The sequence below is a fragment of the Nymphalis io genome, chromosome 11 (genome assembly GCF_905147045.1).
Source record: "Nymphalis io chromosome 11, ilAglIoxx1.1, whole genome shotgun sequence".
Classification (NCBI taxonomy): domain Eukaryota; kingdom Metazoa; phylum Arthropoda; class Insecta; order Lepidoptera; family Nymphalidae; genus Nymphalis; species Nymphalis io.
Window position 1 is genome coordinate 13,061,959 of NC_065898.1, and position 21,314 is coordinate 13,083,272.

At 31.3% G+C, this 21,314-nt stretch overlaps 1 protein-coding gene across 1 annotated transcript; it reads left to right on the forward strand.

Annotated features, from left to right (window-relative positions):
- Positions 1-6,048: 6,048 nt before the first annotated feature.
- Positions 6,049-6,600, forward strand: LOC126771798 (calexcitin-2-like). The gene has a single exon (XM_050491904.1). The coding sequence runs from the start codon at positions 6,049-6,051 to the stop codon at positions 6,598-6,600; it is 552 nt and encodes a 183-aa protein (XP_050347861.1).
- Positions 6,601-21,314: the final 14,714 nt, after the last annotated feature.

Below are 21,314 nucleotides of genomic sequence, written 5' to 3' on the forward strand. Positions count from 1 at the left end.
TGGGTGGTCTGGGTAGGTACCACCCACTCATCAGATATTTTACCGCAAAACAGCAGTACTTGTTATTGTTGTGTTCCGGTTTGAAGGGTGAGTGAGCCAGTATTATTACAGGCACAAGGGACATAATACCTTAGTTCCCAAGGTTGGTGGCGCATTGGCGATGTAAGCGATGGTTAACATTTCTTACAATGCCAATGTCTATGAGCGTTGGTGACCACTTACTATCAGGTGGCCCATATGCTCGTCCGTCAACCTATACTATAAAACACAAAATTAGCGAATGTTGTTCTTCTAATGTATATAAAATATATTTTTGTAAAGAATAACTTCTGGAAAAATAAATAGCAATGAATTTCTTGATATAATGTTATTTTGAAAGCGTGCCTCGCTTCATAGACATCGTGTATGAAGTTTAACTACCGAAAGTGGAGTCACGCTCCGTAATTAGCCGCTGCACTAAGTTCAGCTGTTTCGGGATTTCCTTTGAATATTACACATTACACGTAAGCGCTTGCAAGCGCTTCCTTTACGCTTGAAATGTTGAAGTTTGTCTTACGATATAACGCTTACACAACGCTAAACTGCTGTAAGGATTCCTCTTTGAACGTCTGATTAAATGGATGATTTGCAATTCAAGGTTAAATTATGAATGTTGAATTAGTAGATAGACTTCCGATATTTACTTACAAATTTAATCTATCTGAAATCAATCTATCTGAAATCAAAATATTATACTTTATTTAAATAGACTTTAATAAGTACTTTTGAATCGGTACTTTACAATATTACATTAAATCTAAAGTAATATTTCTGAATATAAACTAACGACACAAACCAGCAAGAAAAATTAAGATTTTTTTTCTTGTAAAAGTTAAATTATATAATATAGTTAAACAAATTTGCAAAGTGTAACCTACCGAGTTCCGTACCGATTCAGATAATTCAACTACAAGCTTCCAAACTTCTATACGTTATTTTTTCATTATGGTTATCATCGTAATGCGTCAGATAATTAAATAAAAATCATTTGAATTGGCATCAATTGAAATCTATACGATAAGCCTTCAATCAAACTTACTTTGTATAAAAACGTTGTGTAAGTAAAAGTAATTTGATATTCCAAAGAATAAGACAAATAATTGCTTATGAAATGATTACTAGTGAGGGTTGAATCTATGTATTAATGATATTCTGAAAGCTAAAAAATTTTTAATAGCTTGGTACTAATAATATATAATGACTAAAATGAAATAAACCTGTATGCGCTAGCTACCACGTGACTCGAACTCTCGCATAAATAGCGTTAGAAGAATCATTTTGTATACTTACTTTGTTTTTGGAATGAAAAGTTACGTCACAAATAAACGAGGATTTGGATGACTATGAAATGTCTGCGGCTGTAGAAATTCATGATTAAAAATTATTGAATAATGTTTTTATATGCTTAATATTAAGTTCCTATAAAAATATAAAAAATATTACTTATTTATTTATCTGCTGACGGTGCACTACTATAAATACAAAAACGTCTCCAAGCTGTACAACATTGTATACAGACGTCACATAATACACAACGAAGTAAATAAAGCAAGACCGATAAAAACTTCTATATCGGCAGACAAAGCATCACGCAGTCAAGTACTGACATCAATCAGAAGTGTCGAATGGTGGTCGTAACAATAAAACAAGCTGACAAGTCAGCTGGAAGAGATATATTCGTAGCGACCGTGTAGGGAGTCACTTAACGTGAGGGGAAATGTGTTTGTTAATAAAAACGTGTAAATGATTCAGGTGTTACAATGTAGTTGTATGACTCTTTTCATAGTTTGGTTATTATCGTTAAGGTCTCGAGAAAGTCATAACAAATTTATAACTACAATATTATAGCTTGGAAAGTTAAGTTATGTCAAAACACATAGGTGCTCTCTAAAGTCTGATAAACTTGATCTACAAAGAAACAACCCTATCTACTAATTAATCTTGTCACTTTTGTGAAAGGTTTTTTTACCATGCGTGTAGCACAAATTTTGCAGATTTTTATTCAACACATACGGGTTTCCTCACGATGCGAATGAATTATGATTAGTAAATAACATAATTTAATTTTTTCTATTTACTGGCGAGTTTTACGTGACTAAGTAAGCCAAACTCTCGGAGGTCGCTAATTAGAAATCACAATTAATATCGATAGCAAAAATATATATATTTATTTAAGTCACAAACTTTTACAATACGCAATATGTATAAAGCAACATCATAACCGCCCTGTGGCTGAACTTAAAATGTATTCCACCTAACATACTACATGTTAACTCGTTAAAAGAACATCAAAAACTTTGTCTAAATTAACGTAATATTGAATTTAGAGCAATAAAACCGGATTGTTTTATACCATCTTGCAAAACAAACAAGGCTGTAACAAGCAACGAGCAAATTATATAACAGAATCTTGAAATTTTAATCAAAACATTCTTAACATTCTGTTCTTTAACTTTGGAGCTACGCTACGTTCTCTTGAAAATTTATGTCTACACATCAAATATTTTGTTGGTTATTACATAAAGTTGCAACACGTAAATGTCCCACTGGGCATTCTCCTTTAAAGAAAAAAAATACGTAATATATATTCTTCATTGAAGTACCGCCGTATTCTGCCGATAAAATCGGTACCAGAAATCAGTAGTTACTTTATGTTACAATTTGGTAGCAATAGATGGCGTAAGTTGAGATGAAACAGTGGAAGCCGAGATGGCCCAGTGGTAAAAACTCGTGAATCTTAACCGATGATCGTGGGTTCAAACCCGGGCAAGCACCACTGAATTTTTATGTGCTTAAGTTGTGATTTTAGTTCATCTCGTGCTTGACGGTGAAGGAAAACATCGTGAGGAAACCTGAAGTGTCTAATTTTACTGAAATTCTTCCACATGAGTATTCCACCAAACCGTATTGGAGCAGCTTCGTGGAATAAACTCCAAACCTTCTCCTTAAAAAGAGCAAGGACATTCACAAGCTGTTACTGTAATAGCGTTGATTGAATATATTACATACATGAATCGTGCTGTCTAGATATTAGCTACTGGGTATATTGTGTGAAACAACAATTGAAAAGTGATCAAATAAATTATAGGCGTATGAACAGTAGAAAGCACTTAGTTTTACTTACCACTAGCGCTTGTCCAGCGACTTCGCACGCGTCATAATCAAAAGTTTCAATCATATTTAACTATGATAATGCGTTTATATTAGTGCGATTATTATTATTGAAGTAATAAATGATTAGTATTATAATATATTATATACTATATTTTTGTAATCATATGACATCTATAATAAACTACTGTTCATATGTTTATGCTATACATATTATAGCTCTGTATTTATTTTGTTGATATTATATGTGTATTTATGTATATTTTTTATTACTAATCTATCTATACCGTTTTCACGGATTTCTGTTTAGTCTAAAGGTTGACTGACAGAGAATGCCTTCAGGCATTAAGTCTTTTCGTCCAACTAGATATTATGGTGGTCAAAAAAGTTTTAAATAAATAAATAATAGGTCCACCTAATAATTTTATTTACTTATTTATTCTGGAACAACGATGTTTTTGGCAAAATTAACATGTGATCATGCTATAACAGCTATTAAACTATAGATAAGAATAAAGTTAATCAATTTAATGCAAACTTTATTAAGTCCTTAAACTAAGGAATAGCTAACCTTAAAAGTAAAAAGTAATAATCAATATAATCCAAAACAAAAATATTACTTAAGAAGTCAAGACTAATAGAAAAAAATTACAACCTTAACTAGGCCATTACATGTATCTATATATTTAACTTCATTTGATTATATGATAAGCTTACTTTATACATTTCGAAGACAAAATCCAAGAAAGCTGTTTTTTTATAACCTAACCCTGTTCTGTTTATCTCGTCCTTCGTATATTCTTTGCTATAACGGTAACTCAATTAGCTAATGAAAACGTTGGATCCTGATTAACTCGGAGATTTCTTGAGAAAAGCTCTGAGCTATTTTAAAATATCAGGAAAAATGCTTCCCGTTTTTATAATTTTAATATTTTATAAAGGATCAAAGACTTTCTAGATAGCTATTAAATCAGGAGAATGTTAAAAGAAAAATGTCTTAAGTTTTATGATAGCGAACCTTTACAACCGCGATATACAAAACAATCAAGTTGAGAGTCGATTTGTTCTTTGTTATTTCGAAATCAAACGATCATTTATTGGGCGATTTAAAATGAAGAGGTTTTTACAGGAGGTAATTTTAAATTATTTAAAATATACCTCGTATTTAGACTTTGAGGCCTACAATGAATGAATTTTAAAATACGATGATGATCCTCTTGACCGATTTCGGTTACGGCAACAAATTTGAGAGATTAGCCAACTGCTCAAGACATATATTATGGTGCACAAGTTTCCGGTGGGATGGCAAGTTCAGGCGCAGGGCCAACATTTTTACTAGCTTTCCAAGGTAAAGAAAAGTACACATTTCAAATTTCCAGACTCTGGGCTGGTACTGAGAATCTTCGAAAGGAAAACTTAATAGCTTTTTATTGACCCGACTAGAGTTTTGAACCTGTGACCTCTTATTCTGCAGTCTTATATTTTAAAAATTACTTATTCTAACAAAAAAAATCAAACAAAAATCTGTATTTCAAAATATTCGATAGGAAAAATAACATTTATTATTCGATGTTTGTAACAAAGACTGAGCTCAAGAGGAAAACGAAAAAGGAATAGCACTTGCCATACGAAATTTATTATACGGTACTCCGGAATAGTGTGTGATATATGTTAGGAGTAGCCTAGCTGAAACTTGATTCTAATAAGTGAAATTAAATAAGCCTTTTATAAACTAAACTAGACTAGTAAAAGTTATTGCGGTTTCTTTTCATTTTTAAGCACGAGGAAGAGAAATAGACTAAGAATAAGTCTCTGTGGGGTATTAATTGGAGCCTCGGGAAACCCCTTTCCATTTATATCAAATCAGTGAATTCAACTGTTTAGGTACAAAACCATAAGATTGAGTGTCCTCTAGTCATTTGGCTATTAAAATTATAAGTATGGGTGCATACTGTACATTTTGCATTAAAAAATTTAATGACACTTAACATTTTGTAGCCTAAGTATCTACAAAAAACAAATAAGTTACTGTCTTAGTAGACAGAATGCGAATACACAAGAACTTGTCGAATGTTCTTAAGTTTTGTTGAATCCAGCTCTTATACTATTGATGTAAATTTAGTGATGTTTCCTCGCAGTAAATTTCGTACAAGCCGTCATTTTCTACGTCGAACAATATTCTTGTGACGCCCGTCCCGCTGGGCCCGCGGGACTCGCGTTTTCACAAATTTAAATTGGATTTTAAATTTCAATTTGTTTCCGATAAGATGATTTGAAATATCGGAGATGTTTTTTTTTTAAATTTATACATAAATATTTTGGAGAAACATATTTCTTCAAATGAGCAATCCATATTGAGATATACATATATACAAATTTGGCGTGATCTTTAAAATATACATTAAATCTAATAGATAACATAACATTACTTTTACATTACTCGTAATAACTGTTCTAACTTTCAATAAAAGAATATTACCTGACTGGCTTCGCTCGGTGTAAATGAGATCTGAGTAATATTTTTTGTATGGATAATTAAATAATTCCTTATTCTTTTTTTTTTTTTTTTATTCAACATACATTATTCATTCGATATAAGCGCCTCATTACATTAGAGTAAGTCCAGCCGTTAAAATAATTTAGTAAAAAAGATTCAAAAATAAAATTTCCTATTTAAAATATTAATAAAATGGAGAAAAATAATTTAATTTGAACTTATTATAAAATCATGTGTTTTAAATAAAAAATACAATAAAACAATGTGTTCTTATTATTTCCCTATTATGTATCAATTTGATAAAAATTAAGATAATTTATTGATAAAACACAAACGAAGATAAACATAATAACAATAATTGCAGTATTATTCGCTCAGACACGGACAATTGAATTTCAAAAATGATCTCCGAATTCCGAAAAATGAAACTTCTATATCTTTTTCATGCATTTTTCGATACAAATTCAAGTGGTTATATAGACAAGATGGATTTCAAGCTAGCTGTTGACAACATTGCAAAACTAAGAGGCTGGAGTGTAAACGATGATAAATATAAAGAAACGGAAACTGCTTTGATGAATATTTGGGATGTTTTAGCGAAGACAGCGGATTCAAACAATGATGGTCAAATCTCTGTCGAGGAATGGCTAACAATGTGGGAAGAGTTTGCCAGAAATCCATCAAACCCTCTTGAGTGGCAGAGCTTGTATTGTAAATTTATATTCGAGTTAGAAGATGCTGGAGGTGACGGTGCTATAGATAGTGAAGAATTTGCAGCTGTTCACGAATCGTTTGGACTCCTTAAAGAAGATAGCTTAGCGGCTTTCGAATTCATGTCCAGAGGGAAGCCTACTATATCCTGGAAAGAATTCCAGGAGCTGTGGAAGGAATATTTTACTTCGGAAAATCCATGTGATCCAGGAAATTACATTTTCGGGTCGGCTACTTATTGATTAATTGATTGTATTTTCGTTAAGTGATATGAGTGGTGGTATATCTTTCGATGTTATAAAAATGCTTTACATAACAGTAACACGTTATTTTTATTGCTAAGAATTATATTTATTTTTATTTAAAGTGTAAGTTTCACATTTTAATTTATATTGCCAGAACTTCATTTTATTATTTTTTTATTAAAATACAATGTGTTCTTTATTTGAAAATAATTAATTTGAAAAATAATAAAGTTATTTCATGCATATTCTGTACGTACTTTAAAATATCCTTGTACATAATATTGTAATTCTTGTTTTAGAGATTATAGAACATGTTCAGCAAGATGTATTATAGAGGAATACGGGTTGAGAGAGAGCTCTGTGTAATTTATTATAATGTACATTATATTACATAGCTTAGCTTATAACACTGTGATTAGTACTATATAAATAAATTAAAGTAGCAAAGATAAAAAATCATAATAAAATAGCAAAAATTGACCACTAGTTACATAACAAAAACTAAAAGCCTTAGAAGATATGGCGAAAACAATGAGATATTTTGTAAATTTATTTTAATTTTGTAAAATATCACTTACCTTTTTCATAAGAAAAAGGTAAGTGATATAGATATTACAATTTTTATATCAAACGAGCAGATGGTAAGATTATTTAAGGTCACAAAAAGGTAAATAGGTTCTAATAGGTAATAGGTAAATCCGTGAAATTATCAACATACACTAAAAAACTAGTTCAATCCTAAGTAGGTATTACTTGATGAAATGAGTAAATAATAGATAAGAAAGTGTTAATACCTTTGTAATTATATATCACGTAATGATAACGAGCTTCGTAGGTCGTGTCACGTTCTACTGATAGCGTGTTAGATGTGATAAGATTGTAATTGAGTAATCAACAAAGTGTTTAGGGTAATCACGATTTCCGTTGCTATGCGATTATAAATATATTTTAACATTAATAGTAACATAGTATTATTATATTATTGTACACCAAAACAAAAGAAAAAAAATGTTTCAAATTATGCAATCTTTAGAGCAATTTCGGAGGATTAATCTTGGGAAGAATCTTTATGGAGAAATATTTCTATAAAAACAAATAGACATATTGCATAACTGCCTTTTAAATTTCCTTATATTTAAACCTACAAATACTTACTAATATATGTATGTGTATTAGATAAATATAACACGTAGTATTTTATATTTTCTCCATACAATAATAAATAAATTATAGACAAGATAATATTGTGTTGTTTATCTTTAGTTTCTGTTAAAGTAGGAAGAAAGCATCTTGTCTAGATAATACGTCTAGAGATATTCGCTAGACACTGAGTGCTACTCGAGAAATAACGATCAAACGTTTACAGAGCGAACAAGTTACTTATTTAACTTTGTTATTTACTTTAATTCTGAGAATCTACTTAGTATAAAAAAGAAATATGCGATCAGTCTTTTTGTAAATAATTCAATAATTGGATTACAATTTAACGTCATCCCGACAAACAACCAATTTTTTTATTTAGAAAATGTTTACCCCATTTTGAATACTGTCTTTTTCTGATACAGTCACATCTGAAAACGATCAGAGGCAACCTCTTAAATGGCAACATTTGCATTGAAAATTGTACTGGATCCATAGTTCGAAAAAAAATATGTATAAATGAATTTATAAATTTTACGTGTATAATAAACACGAATATGAAATTCACGCTTTTCACGTCAATAGTCTAAATCCAAGCAGATGACACTGCGAAGCTCAGCTACTTAGCTACAGTATTTCCACATTGTATTTAGTTATGACAGTTATCATATTCTATACAAGAACTTGAATAAAATAAGCACGTTATTATTTTTATTTGTTATGATATTGATAATGCTATGCATTTTAAAGCATGCCATAGGTCATTCGCTTACTTTAGTTTTCTTCATTATTTGCCGGCAGACTTTTTCCATTACTATATACATGCCTTGTTTAGTTTGCCTAATCACCACACACATCTGTTAGATTCATCAATGTACAATCTTTTAAAAAAACATTGCTATGTACGTACGAAAGTCCTAAGATATATTCGGTATGTATTTTTTATCCGTCGTTATAAATAAACGGCGCTTGAACCTCCCGGCGGCGGGTCCCAGAACGAATTTACATTTTCTTTCGAGTCCTCGATCGTGAACGGTCCTCGCACTGGGACTTCAATATAGCACGAAAACTTAGAACAACTTTCGAGAGCGTTTTGTCAAATTGATGGACTTTTTTTCTTTCTACCTCATTCTCGTTTTCTATTCTGAAATCTGATTTTTTTTTTGTTAAACTAAATATTATATTATTGCAATCAAAGCAATTGTTAGATTTATTCTTTATTTATAACAAGCTTTTTTTTATTTCACATATTTGATGATTTATATATTTACGTGAAATCCTTTTACTTAATTTACAATGAGTTTCATTCAACAGATTGAACAGAAATTTTCCAATCACTTATTACTGATTACATTATATTATACTTTATTTTATTACGTTTTGTACTTGCTTCAAATAATTGCTTTATTTTAAATGTTATTTTATTAAATTGGACATAATTTTAGCCAATAAACCAAGGAGACAGTCGGGGTGTACATTTTGTAAAATATAAATAGTCTGTTCGGCTTAATGCATTGGTAGTCAAAACATAAAATAATGCCTTGTTCGATGAACTTGTTAGGACCAATCACATGAACTGGTAACTTGTTCCCTATAATCAAACTGACAGTTATACCGTAAGAAAAATTAATCATTCCTAACCACTAACCATAGGATGTGTCTTGTGACATTACTTACGCTGGTAATCAACCCTTAAAAGAAAAATACGGCAACAAAAAATATTACTGTTTGACAGTAGAAAAATTGACGTTAAGTGGTACGCTATGGACAAACAGCCTTGTCACCACATACCTATTTATTTGGTAGTAAGAAAGTTCTAAGGTTAAGTTTACTTAAGTAATTACAGTGGCTTTGTTGCGGACTCCTACGCAAAGTTAAGAAACTTGCATCCACAATAGCAATAACAATTTAAACGAAGAACTCCTGAAAATTGTTAAAATGAGTTGATTAATTTTATTGGATAAAATTAAAACAAAAAATTGAACAAATTAGAATCTAAACATTAAAGGTAAACGAGTACAATTTATTTTACATTGACGATGATTTACAGCATATAGTTTTTTGGCCATTTTGTTCTCGACAATCTTAATACATTAAGTATTAAGATTGACAAAATAAATAAAATAAATAATACATGACGTCACAAACTATTATAATGTCATAATCAAGAGTCAATTGTTCTCTTTATATAGGCATCTTATGTATAATCCAATAACAATAGGGCGGCAGGAATAAGGATGACTGATGACATTGCGAGTCAAGGGTTAACTGCCTTTTACATCGTACGACATATCGCATCGCGATGCACGATGTTAATACGTTACGCGATGTTGTACTTTTTTATAGAATAGGTAGGCGAATAGGCATTGGCATTGTAAGAAATGCTAAACATCGCTTACATGCTTACGCCACCAACCTTGGGAACTAAAATGTCATGTCCCTTGTGCCTGTAATTACACTGGCCCAATCGCCCCTCAAACCGAAACACAACAATACCAAGTACTGCTGTTTTTCGGTAGACTATCTGGTGTAACACTCTTTTTTTTAACACTCGCTTTAAAGTAAATATATTAAGTTTAAACGAGTCATTTTATTTCATAAGCAAACTAGTATATAGTGATATTTATGTAAACATAGGCTATAAGAGCAGTATTAGATAAGTAAGAGCATACAAGATATATGAATTATATTTAATAAATGTACTATTTCAACACTTTTTTAAATATAAAATATTCTTAAAAAGAAAATCACGACCTCGCAGCTTTATATACGAATATATTAAAATATAGTTGATATAATTACTATCCTAACGACACTCGTAATATTTTATCAGGTTCTATTAATCGCATGCGGATTTTAATTGCTTAAATAATTCGCATATAATGATAAAAAGTCGAGATGGAGTGGTAAGAACGCGTGAATCTTAACCGATGAACGTTCAAACCCGGGCAAGCACCTCTGAAGTCTCATGTGCTTAATTTCTGTTTATAATTCATCTCGTGCTTTTCGGTGAAGAAAAACAACGTGAGGAAACCTGCATGTGTCTAATTTCATCGAAATTCTGCCACATATGTATTCCACCAACCCGCATTGGAGCAGCGTGGTGGAATAAGCTCCAAACCTTCTCCCCAAAAAGGGAGAGGAGACCTTAGCCCAGCAGTGGGACATTAACAGGCTGTTACTGGTTATATAAGGATAATGACATAGAGAAATAAAGAAGGCAGAGGAGCAAATAGCTCATCTATATGCACATTGGAAGAAACACTCCCTGCATAGTTATTTTTTAATCCATAACAAGATCGGGTTATTTGTCATTATGACGTCACAGTTTCATGCCAGGGATCGTAATCGTATCGTAGGGTGTTACACAAAAATTAATGACCGTAATACTTGCCGCTGTGAGTGGCTTTCTATGTTGCATCTGGCCTCAAGCTTTTTATAAGCTGTTGACAATAATAAAGGATTTCTGAAGTATTGTTTGTAATATCTAAAGATATTTCAAGCAACGAACATTTACATATCTGAATAAATGTCATATCAAAAGTAGTCCTGTACTTTTAAGGTGATTTGTATAAAAATAATTAAATAATTCTATTGACCAAAATAAAAATTATATATTTATTTGGTTTAGAATAGTCACAATAATTTAATTACTAAGATTTAATTACAAATATAAAGATCTCGTATCTGAGAAGGATCAACAAATACATCGGGTTTTTGTTTAGTTATTTTTTTTTAAATATTTTTTCAAGTGACATAGATCGAAATTGACGTACAATCTCTATATTTAGTTTGAAAATGGAAACTAAAATAAAAACAAAAATGTTCAGTTCAAATTAAGTTTGAATTGATTTATAGCTGAAAAAAACAAGTAAAATTGCGACAAAATCAACACGTTCCGTTTCCATTTTAGAGTTCGGAAATAAAAAACAGGAACAGTTACAATTTCGACGTATCGCTAATCCGTTAAAACAAAACGAACACGTGTCAGAGGAACTTTTCAACTCAATAAAATAGTTTCACCGGCAACACAGTGACGATCTAACTCGGCTGTGTAATATATATTCACTTTGCTTATATCACGTTTTTACATAATATTCATAAATGAAAAGGTAATCTAAATCTGTCCATTTTTTTTAAATAAACAGTTTTGAATTGGGATGAAATTTCATTATACTATATTACTTAAGGATTGCATTCATAAATGCCAGCGCTCTCGCTACGGTTTTATCGGATTCTGTCCCATCGGACTATGAAAGTGACGGAATAGAGGTGCGCCCGGTTTTACAAGCAGTAGTACTTGTGTACTAAAATATCTCCTGATTTGTCTTTGGTATTGGCCGCCTTAACTTATTCAGTCATAAAGATATTTTATTACAATTATTTTTTTAAATGCCAAGACACGAAGACCACAAGTTCAAACCCTGGCAAGCAGCACTTAGATTTAATGTATTTGTGTTTATTATACGACTGCTGGTCGGCGGTAACTAAAATCAAAGTGAGAATGAAATTGCCGCATGTATATATTTTTATTGTAAATAGTCTGTCAAAACCTCCAGGCCATCTCGGCTTTTTTAGTAGTATAGTATATTACCAAATCACATTGGAGCAGCGTGATGGAATAATCACTAAACGCTCCTTTTAAAAGGAAAAGAGGCTTCGTCCTGCTTTGCAACATTCACAGGTTTACTTTGATTTTTGTAGAAGTAATATGCTTACTTTTTGATAATCAAATTAAAATTTACCGTCCAATGATATCCAGACTACCTAGAGGTACCAGACTTAAGAAAATTAACCAAAGTCGTGTACTGTATTAATGGCATTGTAATATTTGCCAACAAGTATAAAATATATGTTTACAATTTTGTCGATATTCGACGTTTAAAAACAATTTATGTATTATATTTAAAATTTCCCATTCGTTCCCAAAGTACACGATCATCTTTAAAATTACATTATATAAAGCCCTAAGTAATTAAGTATTATCGATATCAATAATACGATAATACTTAATTACGTTTACATATATTTTTGGGTGTATACGTATTTAAAGAATCATTGAAATATATGTCTGTATTTTACACTCATTTGAGCGTGAACCCAAACCATGTATTCATTTGAACTACCTCGAAAGACGATTAAACTTGAGGACGCATTTCCAACCCAATTCCTACGTATTCATCGACACCAAAACACTTCGTCTGGGGAATTCGGATTGACCAAACTTGGATGTGAACAAGGCATTGATTATAATAAGAATATACTAAATTTATAATAAAATTAATGAAGTGCAATTGTCTTAAATTAATTTTTATTGTCAAACAAAATTTAACCTATATTCTTATATAACCTAAAATAATGAAATCCGGCTCGAAGGACCATTTAGATAAGTGTTATAGCTTAAAATAAGATATAGGTGAACTGTTATATATATGTGGCAATGAAATTGTTAACTATTAACAGTAATATTTATTGAAAAACGAATACTAAACAATAGATTAAACAATAAGAGTTATTGTTCAGTTTTATATTGTTGCTATAAATTCTATTGTACAAATGCTTAAGTTGGAAGTATTTTAGAAAGAATTATTCAATTTCCACATCACATATGTACGTAGGTAGATAATGTGAAGAGTGACTAAAGTCTGTCAAATATTCAGAGAAGAAGTGTCCCAGAGACACCTCTTTGATTTATGATAATCTATTTTATTCGACGTCAAATTTCAAACTACCTGTATTGTTTGTGAATACGAAAGGTAAATGTACATCGTCATAGTGTATTTTGTTTTTAACTTTTAGGAATGAATATTATTCTGTTATTTTACATATCTATGATAAAAATAAAATGTCAAAATTGACAATATCAAAAACAATAGCAGGATTTCAACCTGGTAAGTTGCTCGCAATAAAGATAATTCGTACAAATGATATAATTACAATTCTTAACTGTAGTTGGTTTACAGGTTATGCTATAATTTTTATTTAGTAAGCATACCTAATACTGGATCAAGAATGAATAAAGAAAACTGGATTTATAATAATCTTAAAAGTAAATATAGTTTCAACGGGGTCGGTTCATTAAAAGAAGCTAAAATTTATAAGAGTAATCGTAAAGCCCTTGATCCAAGTAGTTAGTGCTGCCCGAGCCAGATCCTGAGACTAATGGACTCGCATTTAGCGGGAACGGCTCACTTATCCTAACAACTTAAGGTTTCAAGAAAGGGTGTATTTTCAGTGGAACTGTAATTGATGGGAGTGCATGAGTTTTTTATTACATACATGTATATAGAAATAAGATAGATAATTTCATGGACCATATGATGATAGACTATCATACTTATCTGATAGACTTTGGGAATGTTAATTTATACTTTTTACTTTAAAAAAATATGGCATTTGCGGTGATGTACCTTGTTTATTTATGCTATAGGTTGGGTAACCTGATGGTTAATAGTCACCACCCATAGACATTAGCGAAGTAAGAATTATTGCTGCAGCTCTATCTAACAGCAAGTTTTTGTAAACTTGATACTATAAAAACCTCGTTCTTGAACAATACAAGTATGTCCTAAGTTTCATAGTAATCTAACAGTGTCGAAGTCTATTAATTTTAAACAAGAAATCCTGGGACATTTTTCACACACGGCCATCCAAATTAAGCTTGTACAAAGCTTGTACAATGGAAACCAGACAACTGATATACTACATATATTACTTTTCTTTTGTAAATACATACTTATATAGATAATCACACCCAGACTCAGGACAAACAGACATGTTCATGCACACAAATGTCTGTCCTGGGTGGAAATCGAACCCACAACATTCGGCGTGAAAGGCAAGTATCCACCAACCACGCCAACCGGCTCGTCAAAATGCTAAATAATATCCATTATTATAAATAAGTCGGTCTGTTAATTTAAGATAAAAGCAGTAAGACAATTGTCATTTCTATAAAAATCAAATTTATGTAACGCGTAATGTTTAAATAAAAACTTACCCTCATAAAGTAAAGTAAAGTAATTGAAGGAACCGTTTACGATCTCTGCCGATTCATTTTAATTCCAAAGTCCACTTCAATACGACCGCGAGCTGAAGTAGTATATAAAATTTCCTATAAAACCCGAATAAGCTTGTTTTTATTGTGACTTTAACGTTCAATAGTCGATAACAGGACAAACGTATGCAAATAGAGCTCCCCGTCTCGAGAGCATACTTCTTCCTGATATTTTAAGTCCAGAGCAATTCTAATCCTTTCTAATTCTTCGATATGTGTTTTACATCTATGTCATTAAATATTATAAATTTAATTTAATTTATTTATGAACATATTTAAATATACTATATACAAGTATACATTATATAAATTTCAATTCCTGGATTTAAAGTCAATTTTGACTTCTATATATTTATATAAAAACAGAGATAATATTGAACAATGGCTATTCCGTTTTGTATGATTTTATACTTTATTTTATTTGTTGTATATATAATATAGTAATTAACAAAACGATTGTCATAAAATAATCTGTAATAAAAACAGAAGCTGGGGAGCCTCATCTGTTTTGAAATTACGTGAACAAAATTGGATTGACTTGGGTAGACAAAAAAATTAAAGAAGAAACTTCAAGAATATTACAATTATAGTCAATAAATATACTATTAATTATAAATATGCAACTGCTTTGTCCAGCAGTAGTACATTAACACCAATATTACTTCTATACATTATGCTCATAATTATATTTAATTCATCCATACAATAGATGCTGTATTCACAGAGCGTTGTAGACAATGGGGGTTCGAACCGATTTCATCTCCCGTAACGACGCCATAACGGAAACGGATAAATTTCACTAGCCACATTTTCAAAAAGGATCCTTTATATAGAGCAATATGTAGGAATTTGTCTTACATTTGATCTTCTAAGAAGGTTTATGGTGTAATTTGGACACCTTTTTTAGGAATTCGAAGAGAATTATTTAATATCCAAAGACAAAATATTATATATGTTAATGTAGCTTTCACGTGAGAATGTCTTATGTGTTCAAACCTCGGGTCAAGTAAATAAAACGTTCTTGGCTCTTCATGTCAAGGAGTTCTCTGAAGAAAGCAATATTTGTAATTCCATACTTTGCCTCGGATAGCACGGTAAGCCGTGATCATGCGTTTGCATTCTTTCAAGTCGTGTCGGATGTCCGTCACGTCGTATAATGAGAGCGAGGGAATAGGAAGTGCACATGTATTCACCACTATGAAATTTCCTGAGCAGCGGGATATTCTCTGTTGAATATGACACCAACGACCGAAATCGTTCAGTTAGACATAATTACAGCATTAATACAAGAACGGATAAAAAATTTAAATTAGCAACTTTTATTAAAGATTACATAGTCGTTTGTATATTTATCCGCTTTTGTAGTTATCTCAATGTCTCGGATCATTGTTACCGCTCGAATGTTCTTTCCGCGCTGTCGACACGATTTATATACCTCATCCTGTCTGGCGGAGTGGGGGACGGCTTTATGCGCTACGTTACCAACTATCGTTATGTATATTTTAATTTATTACTTCAAATCTAATGGCTGATGATTAAAGCTTTATTTACTACTACTGAAATTGCGTTGAGCTCATATCCCAAGCCTAGGCTACTACTAGGTTCAGTATTTAACTAATCTGTTTAACTAAAATAAAACAAGGTCAAAATGTCTTAATATAATTACATAAAGCACATACATGTGCGTATATGTGAACGAGATTAAAACAAATCCCAACTGATATTTTTGTGAAGAAAACGCGATTTTTAAAGAAACTCGTGGCTTTTATCGTGACCTTGATCGTTTCTGGCGTGAGGATATCAGTTTGCTTGTTTGAATACGCTAATGACTTAAGATCTATCAGTCCTATTTGAAAAGATATGCGTTTGATAGCATTCACGGAAAATAATAATTATTTATTTAACAACCATCGTGAAACGAAGTGAACGATAATAAATGCTATAGTGTAAAACTGTGATGCTGTTATTAACGCCCGCAATGAAGCTACATTTTTCTATTTTTGTAAAATCAGTTGGAGTTGCACAAAATAAAATAAACATAAGAAAATTAAAAATAACAGATTACAAATTTAAAACATTTTAAACAAATTCAACGAATAATAACATTTAAGATTGAGACAAAACATTGTATGAATAAAATTATTATATTACTGTTTGTGTATGTACTTAATTTAATAAGTACATGATTAATAAAATAAAATAATAATAATGAATAAAATCTTATGACTATAATATAATATCACGCTATAACCCATTGGTTCAACAGAACCCTTTAAAGTGGTATTACTGTCTTTCTTATGCATCAAGCATCCTATTTCATCAATCGTACACGTTCATAGCCTCGTAGCAAAGAAAACTGCTTATTAATGACGGTTCCGTCATAGAAAACGATTTATTATCCCATTAGATGCGGTTATTTCGGCTGTATGATGCAAAAATAATAAATACAGACCTCAACCCATTGTCCGGAAGACAGAGGTCCGACAAGTGAAACGTTCAACCCAACCCCCCTTTTTCGCTCACACGTGAATGGGAATGAATGGGATTCATAAATCAGAACTTCTTTGTTATGAATAACAGTTGACGAAATAAATGTGAGGATATGCGTGAATTAAACCCGGAAAATTAGTGATTGGGAAACTAAACTCTACTTGACTATACTTAACTCTACTTAATTTTATATTGTATCGAAAAATAATTTAAAAATTAGATTAAAAATATTATAAAATAAGGCCGAGATGGTCCCTGATTAGAAACATTTTTGTTAACCTAAGCTTGCTTGTTAAATCCCGGACGAGCATCGTTCTTGTCTGGCGGTGAAGGAAAATATCGTGAGGAAACCTGTATATATATGATGAAATTCTGTCACATGTGTATTCCGTATTAAAACAGCGTGGTGGAATAAGCTCTAAATTTATCCTCGAGATAGGACAGAACTTAGCCCAGCAATGGGACATTTATGACTGTTGTTTTGCCTTAATACAGCAGCAACAGACAACTTCATTATTTAAAATCTTTTTCTAAAATTACGCACTTGACCGTGAGTATATTACGTAATATCTGCGTGATCAATCATTTCTTTTGCCACAGATTCATAATAAACAACTGCACTGTTTTTATGTTTGTCATTCGCATACATTTACACTGATAATATTAAAATTAGTGCGAAATTAACACTATTATTTGTCAAGCTTTTAAATATAATTAATAGTTTGTTGTTGTATCAATTTTATTGAAGCATTCCTCTAATGTAATTAATAAATGTTTTTAATTGAATTAACTCGAATATTATATGACTGGATATATTAATATTCTTTCCAAATAATAAAAAAAATGCCAATATTTTTATATATTAAATAATTGCAATAAAAAAAACATGTATATAAGTATAATGATAATTGGATTGTATGGTTGTCTGGTGTCTGGTATTCAAACTCGCAACCTTTACTAAGAACCACATATTGTATCTACTGAGCTACCTTGACGCTTTTTAATCTATTGTTATACAATATTAATATTAAAAATCTTATGTATATATAAAAATTTAGTTGCGTAATTGTGAAGATTGTAAGCCTTATATACTAACAATTAAATTGTTTTCTATAACACACGTAGCTACTTGAAGTTATTAATTCATTTCTTGCATAAAACTCAAGCGTCGTACTACACACATTGATTGCCTAAGGCCCTGGTGCCTCTGGCGGTGAGGGTTGCCCAACCTTAAAGCCGGTACATGTGTGTTTACGTGTAAAATTAAGGTTATTATTGGTAAAATATCACTCTAAAACTTTCTTAAATTTAAAACAGTTTTCATATTATATGCTAACATTGTGGTTTAACGACCTCTGTTATGCTTCCGGGCGCAATTATTAAAAATAAGTGTCGTTGAAAGTCGAAGAGTCGACACCTGTTTTATGTCGCTTGCGATAACAGTTAAGAAACGCTACGAAGTACGTTTCGTTTTAATGGTATTTCGTACCAGTTTTGACAAGTTTTGCTATTACCTTAAGATAATTATGAAAATATTGGGATAAAATACGAAACTAAACTTAGGCACGATTTTTCTATATAACGTTATGTAACGTTACGTGACCCATTTGGGCCACACGATGTTAAGTGGTCACCACCGCCCATAGACTAGATATAGATAGAGTATTAACAATTTCTTACATCGCCAATGCGTCACCAACCTTGGGATCGACGATGTAGTTACACTGGCTCATTCATCCTTCAAACCGGAATGCAACAATCTAAGTATTACTGTATGGCGGTAGAATATCTGGGTCTAAACCCAGACGAGCTTGCATTTTTATTTTTATATTTTTTAAATTTTTACGCATTAATGCAAAAAAAGTGTGCATCCTTGGTTCACATGTTCCGGGAAAGCTCAAACATAATTCTAATCATGGTAGCTAACAGACTAGACTGTATATTTATAAGCCGCTGTTGTAAAGTTTCAGCTCGACCAGTAAATTATATAAGTAGTAGATAGTAGTGTTTATTTTATTTTTATTTTTTTTTTGTAATTTTGTATATGAGTCTTGTTTCTTGAATAAATTAGTTATTATTATTACTATAGTATTACTATTAATCTCCAGTTCAGTTGTAAATGAAAGATTCTTCTTATTTCTTCTACTCTTACATTAATCATTACGCTTAATTAATGTTATATACATATTGCTATATGTAATAGTTTTAGATTCTACATAATGTAATTGCATGTTTGTAAAACTATCTTAAGCCAGGTAATTGGAGCAACATTATAATTAATAATAATAATAATATCCTGGGACATTATTCACACATGGCCATCTGATCCCAAGCTAAGCAGAGCTTGTACGATGGAAACCAGACAACGGCTATGTTACACATACTACTTCTTTTGTAAATACATACTTATGTAGATAATAACACCCAGACTCAGGACAAACAGACATGTTCATGCGCACCACTGTCTGTCCTGGGTGGGAATAGAACCCACAACGTTCAGCGTGAACGGCAAGTAACTACCAACCACGCCAACGGCCCGTAATTTTCACACATTGATTAATGTAAAATAAATTAAAAGGTAGTTTGTCTCATTCCGATAATTATTAATTCAAAACCTTTATTACTTTATTTAACAATCTTATAACGTTAAAACTAACGATCAATCTCATTGATCAACATTATACTAACTGTTATGTTTTTCGAAGATTAATAAATTACAAGTTTCATTGTAAAATAGGTTTATAAAACCAAGAAATTAAAACAAGTAGCCAAGTAGCCTGCTATACCAATAGGAAACAATAGCCGAGACTTTCTATTATCCTTGAATATTGCACTTATTCAACCGTTTTAAAAGACTTAACTTGAAAGTTATGTTCTTGTTATGGTATACTTACAGCTGTTGAATTTCTCCTTGCGAACAACTTTCACGATACGAGAAAGTATTGAAACGCGTGCTACTTAAGTTATAGTCTAAAATTTTATTTTATTCTAAGTGTTAATTACAGAATTACAAGGTGTAAACACACCTTTTCTAGGACAAATGAGATGTAGGGCTTTGAGCAAGCGCACTGGGTAGGTACCACCCACTCATCAAATCATCAGAAAAATAGCAATATTTAGTATTGTTGTATTCCGGTTTGGAGTGAGTGAGCCAGCGTAACTATAGACACATTGACGATGAAAGATTATTATTTCACAGCCCCTATGTCTATAGACGGTTGTCTATATCTTGGTACTATCATAGTCAGACTATCATAGATCAGATTTGACGTAAATATATGAGTATTTAATTTATCATTCATTTCATCCTTCACCCATTCTAAGTAAGAAGAAGGCTTGGAGCTTATTCCACTACGCCGCTCTAGAGTGAGTTCCTCTATAAACATTTGACCGATTGTTATCCGACACATATTAGTATCCTTGCGATGTTTTTATAAAACACTGAGCACGCAACAGCAAACACAAATTGAGCATGAAAGTTTCACTGGGTTTTAAAAGAAACCCAAAACAGGTTTGTTTTGCTGATCATTGTACTGATTATCAATATTTCATCATTATAATAATTCATCTTTAAGCAAAATATAAGTGAACCAATTACTATTAAATTGCTGTACTCATTTTGAAATATTGCAATTACTTGTTCAAATAATATAATATATACATTCAAAAATCTTAGTCACTCATTTTAGACTACGAAGCCCGAAACATTTGTGGAGCAAGATGTCGACAAGCGTATCTCGTAGCCGGAGGCTGAGGAGACTTACTGAATACTGCCCTAGAATGTAACTGAACAAAAGTTTGTTGATTTTTTTTTCTAGAACATTGTTGGTAACATTTTAGCATATATTTATGTTTTTTTCTTAGAATTATATAACTTTTGTTGTGAGTTAATTGTTTCCTAGTTTCTGTAGAATACCTGTAATGTATAGTGCTAAATAAAGAAATACAGGGAAACCCATTGTAATGTATATAATTCTATGTATTTTCTAGTCCCGTTAGTATTTTTATCTTAGTAGTGTTATTT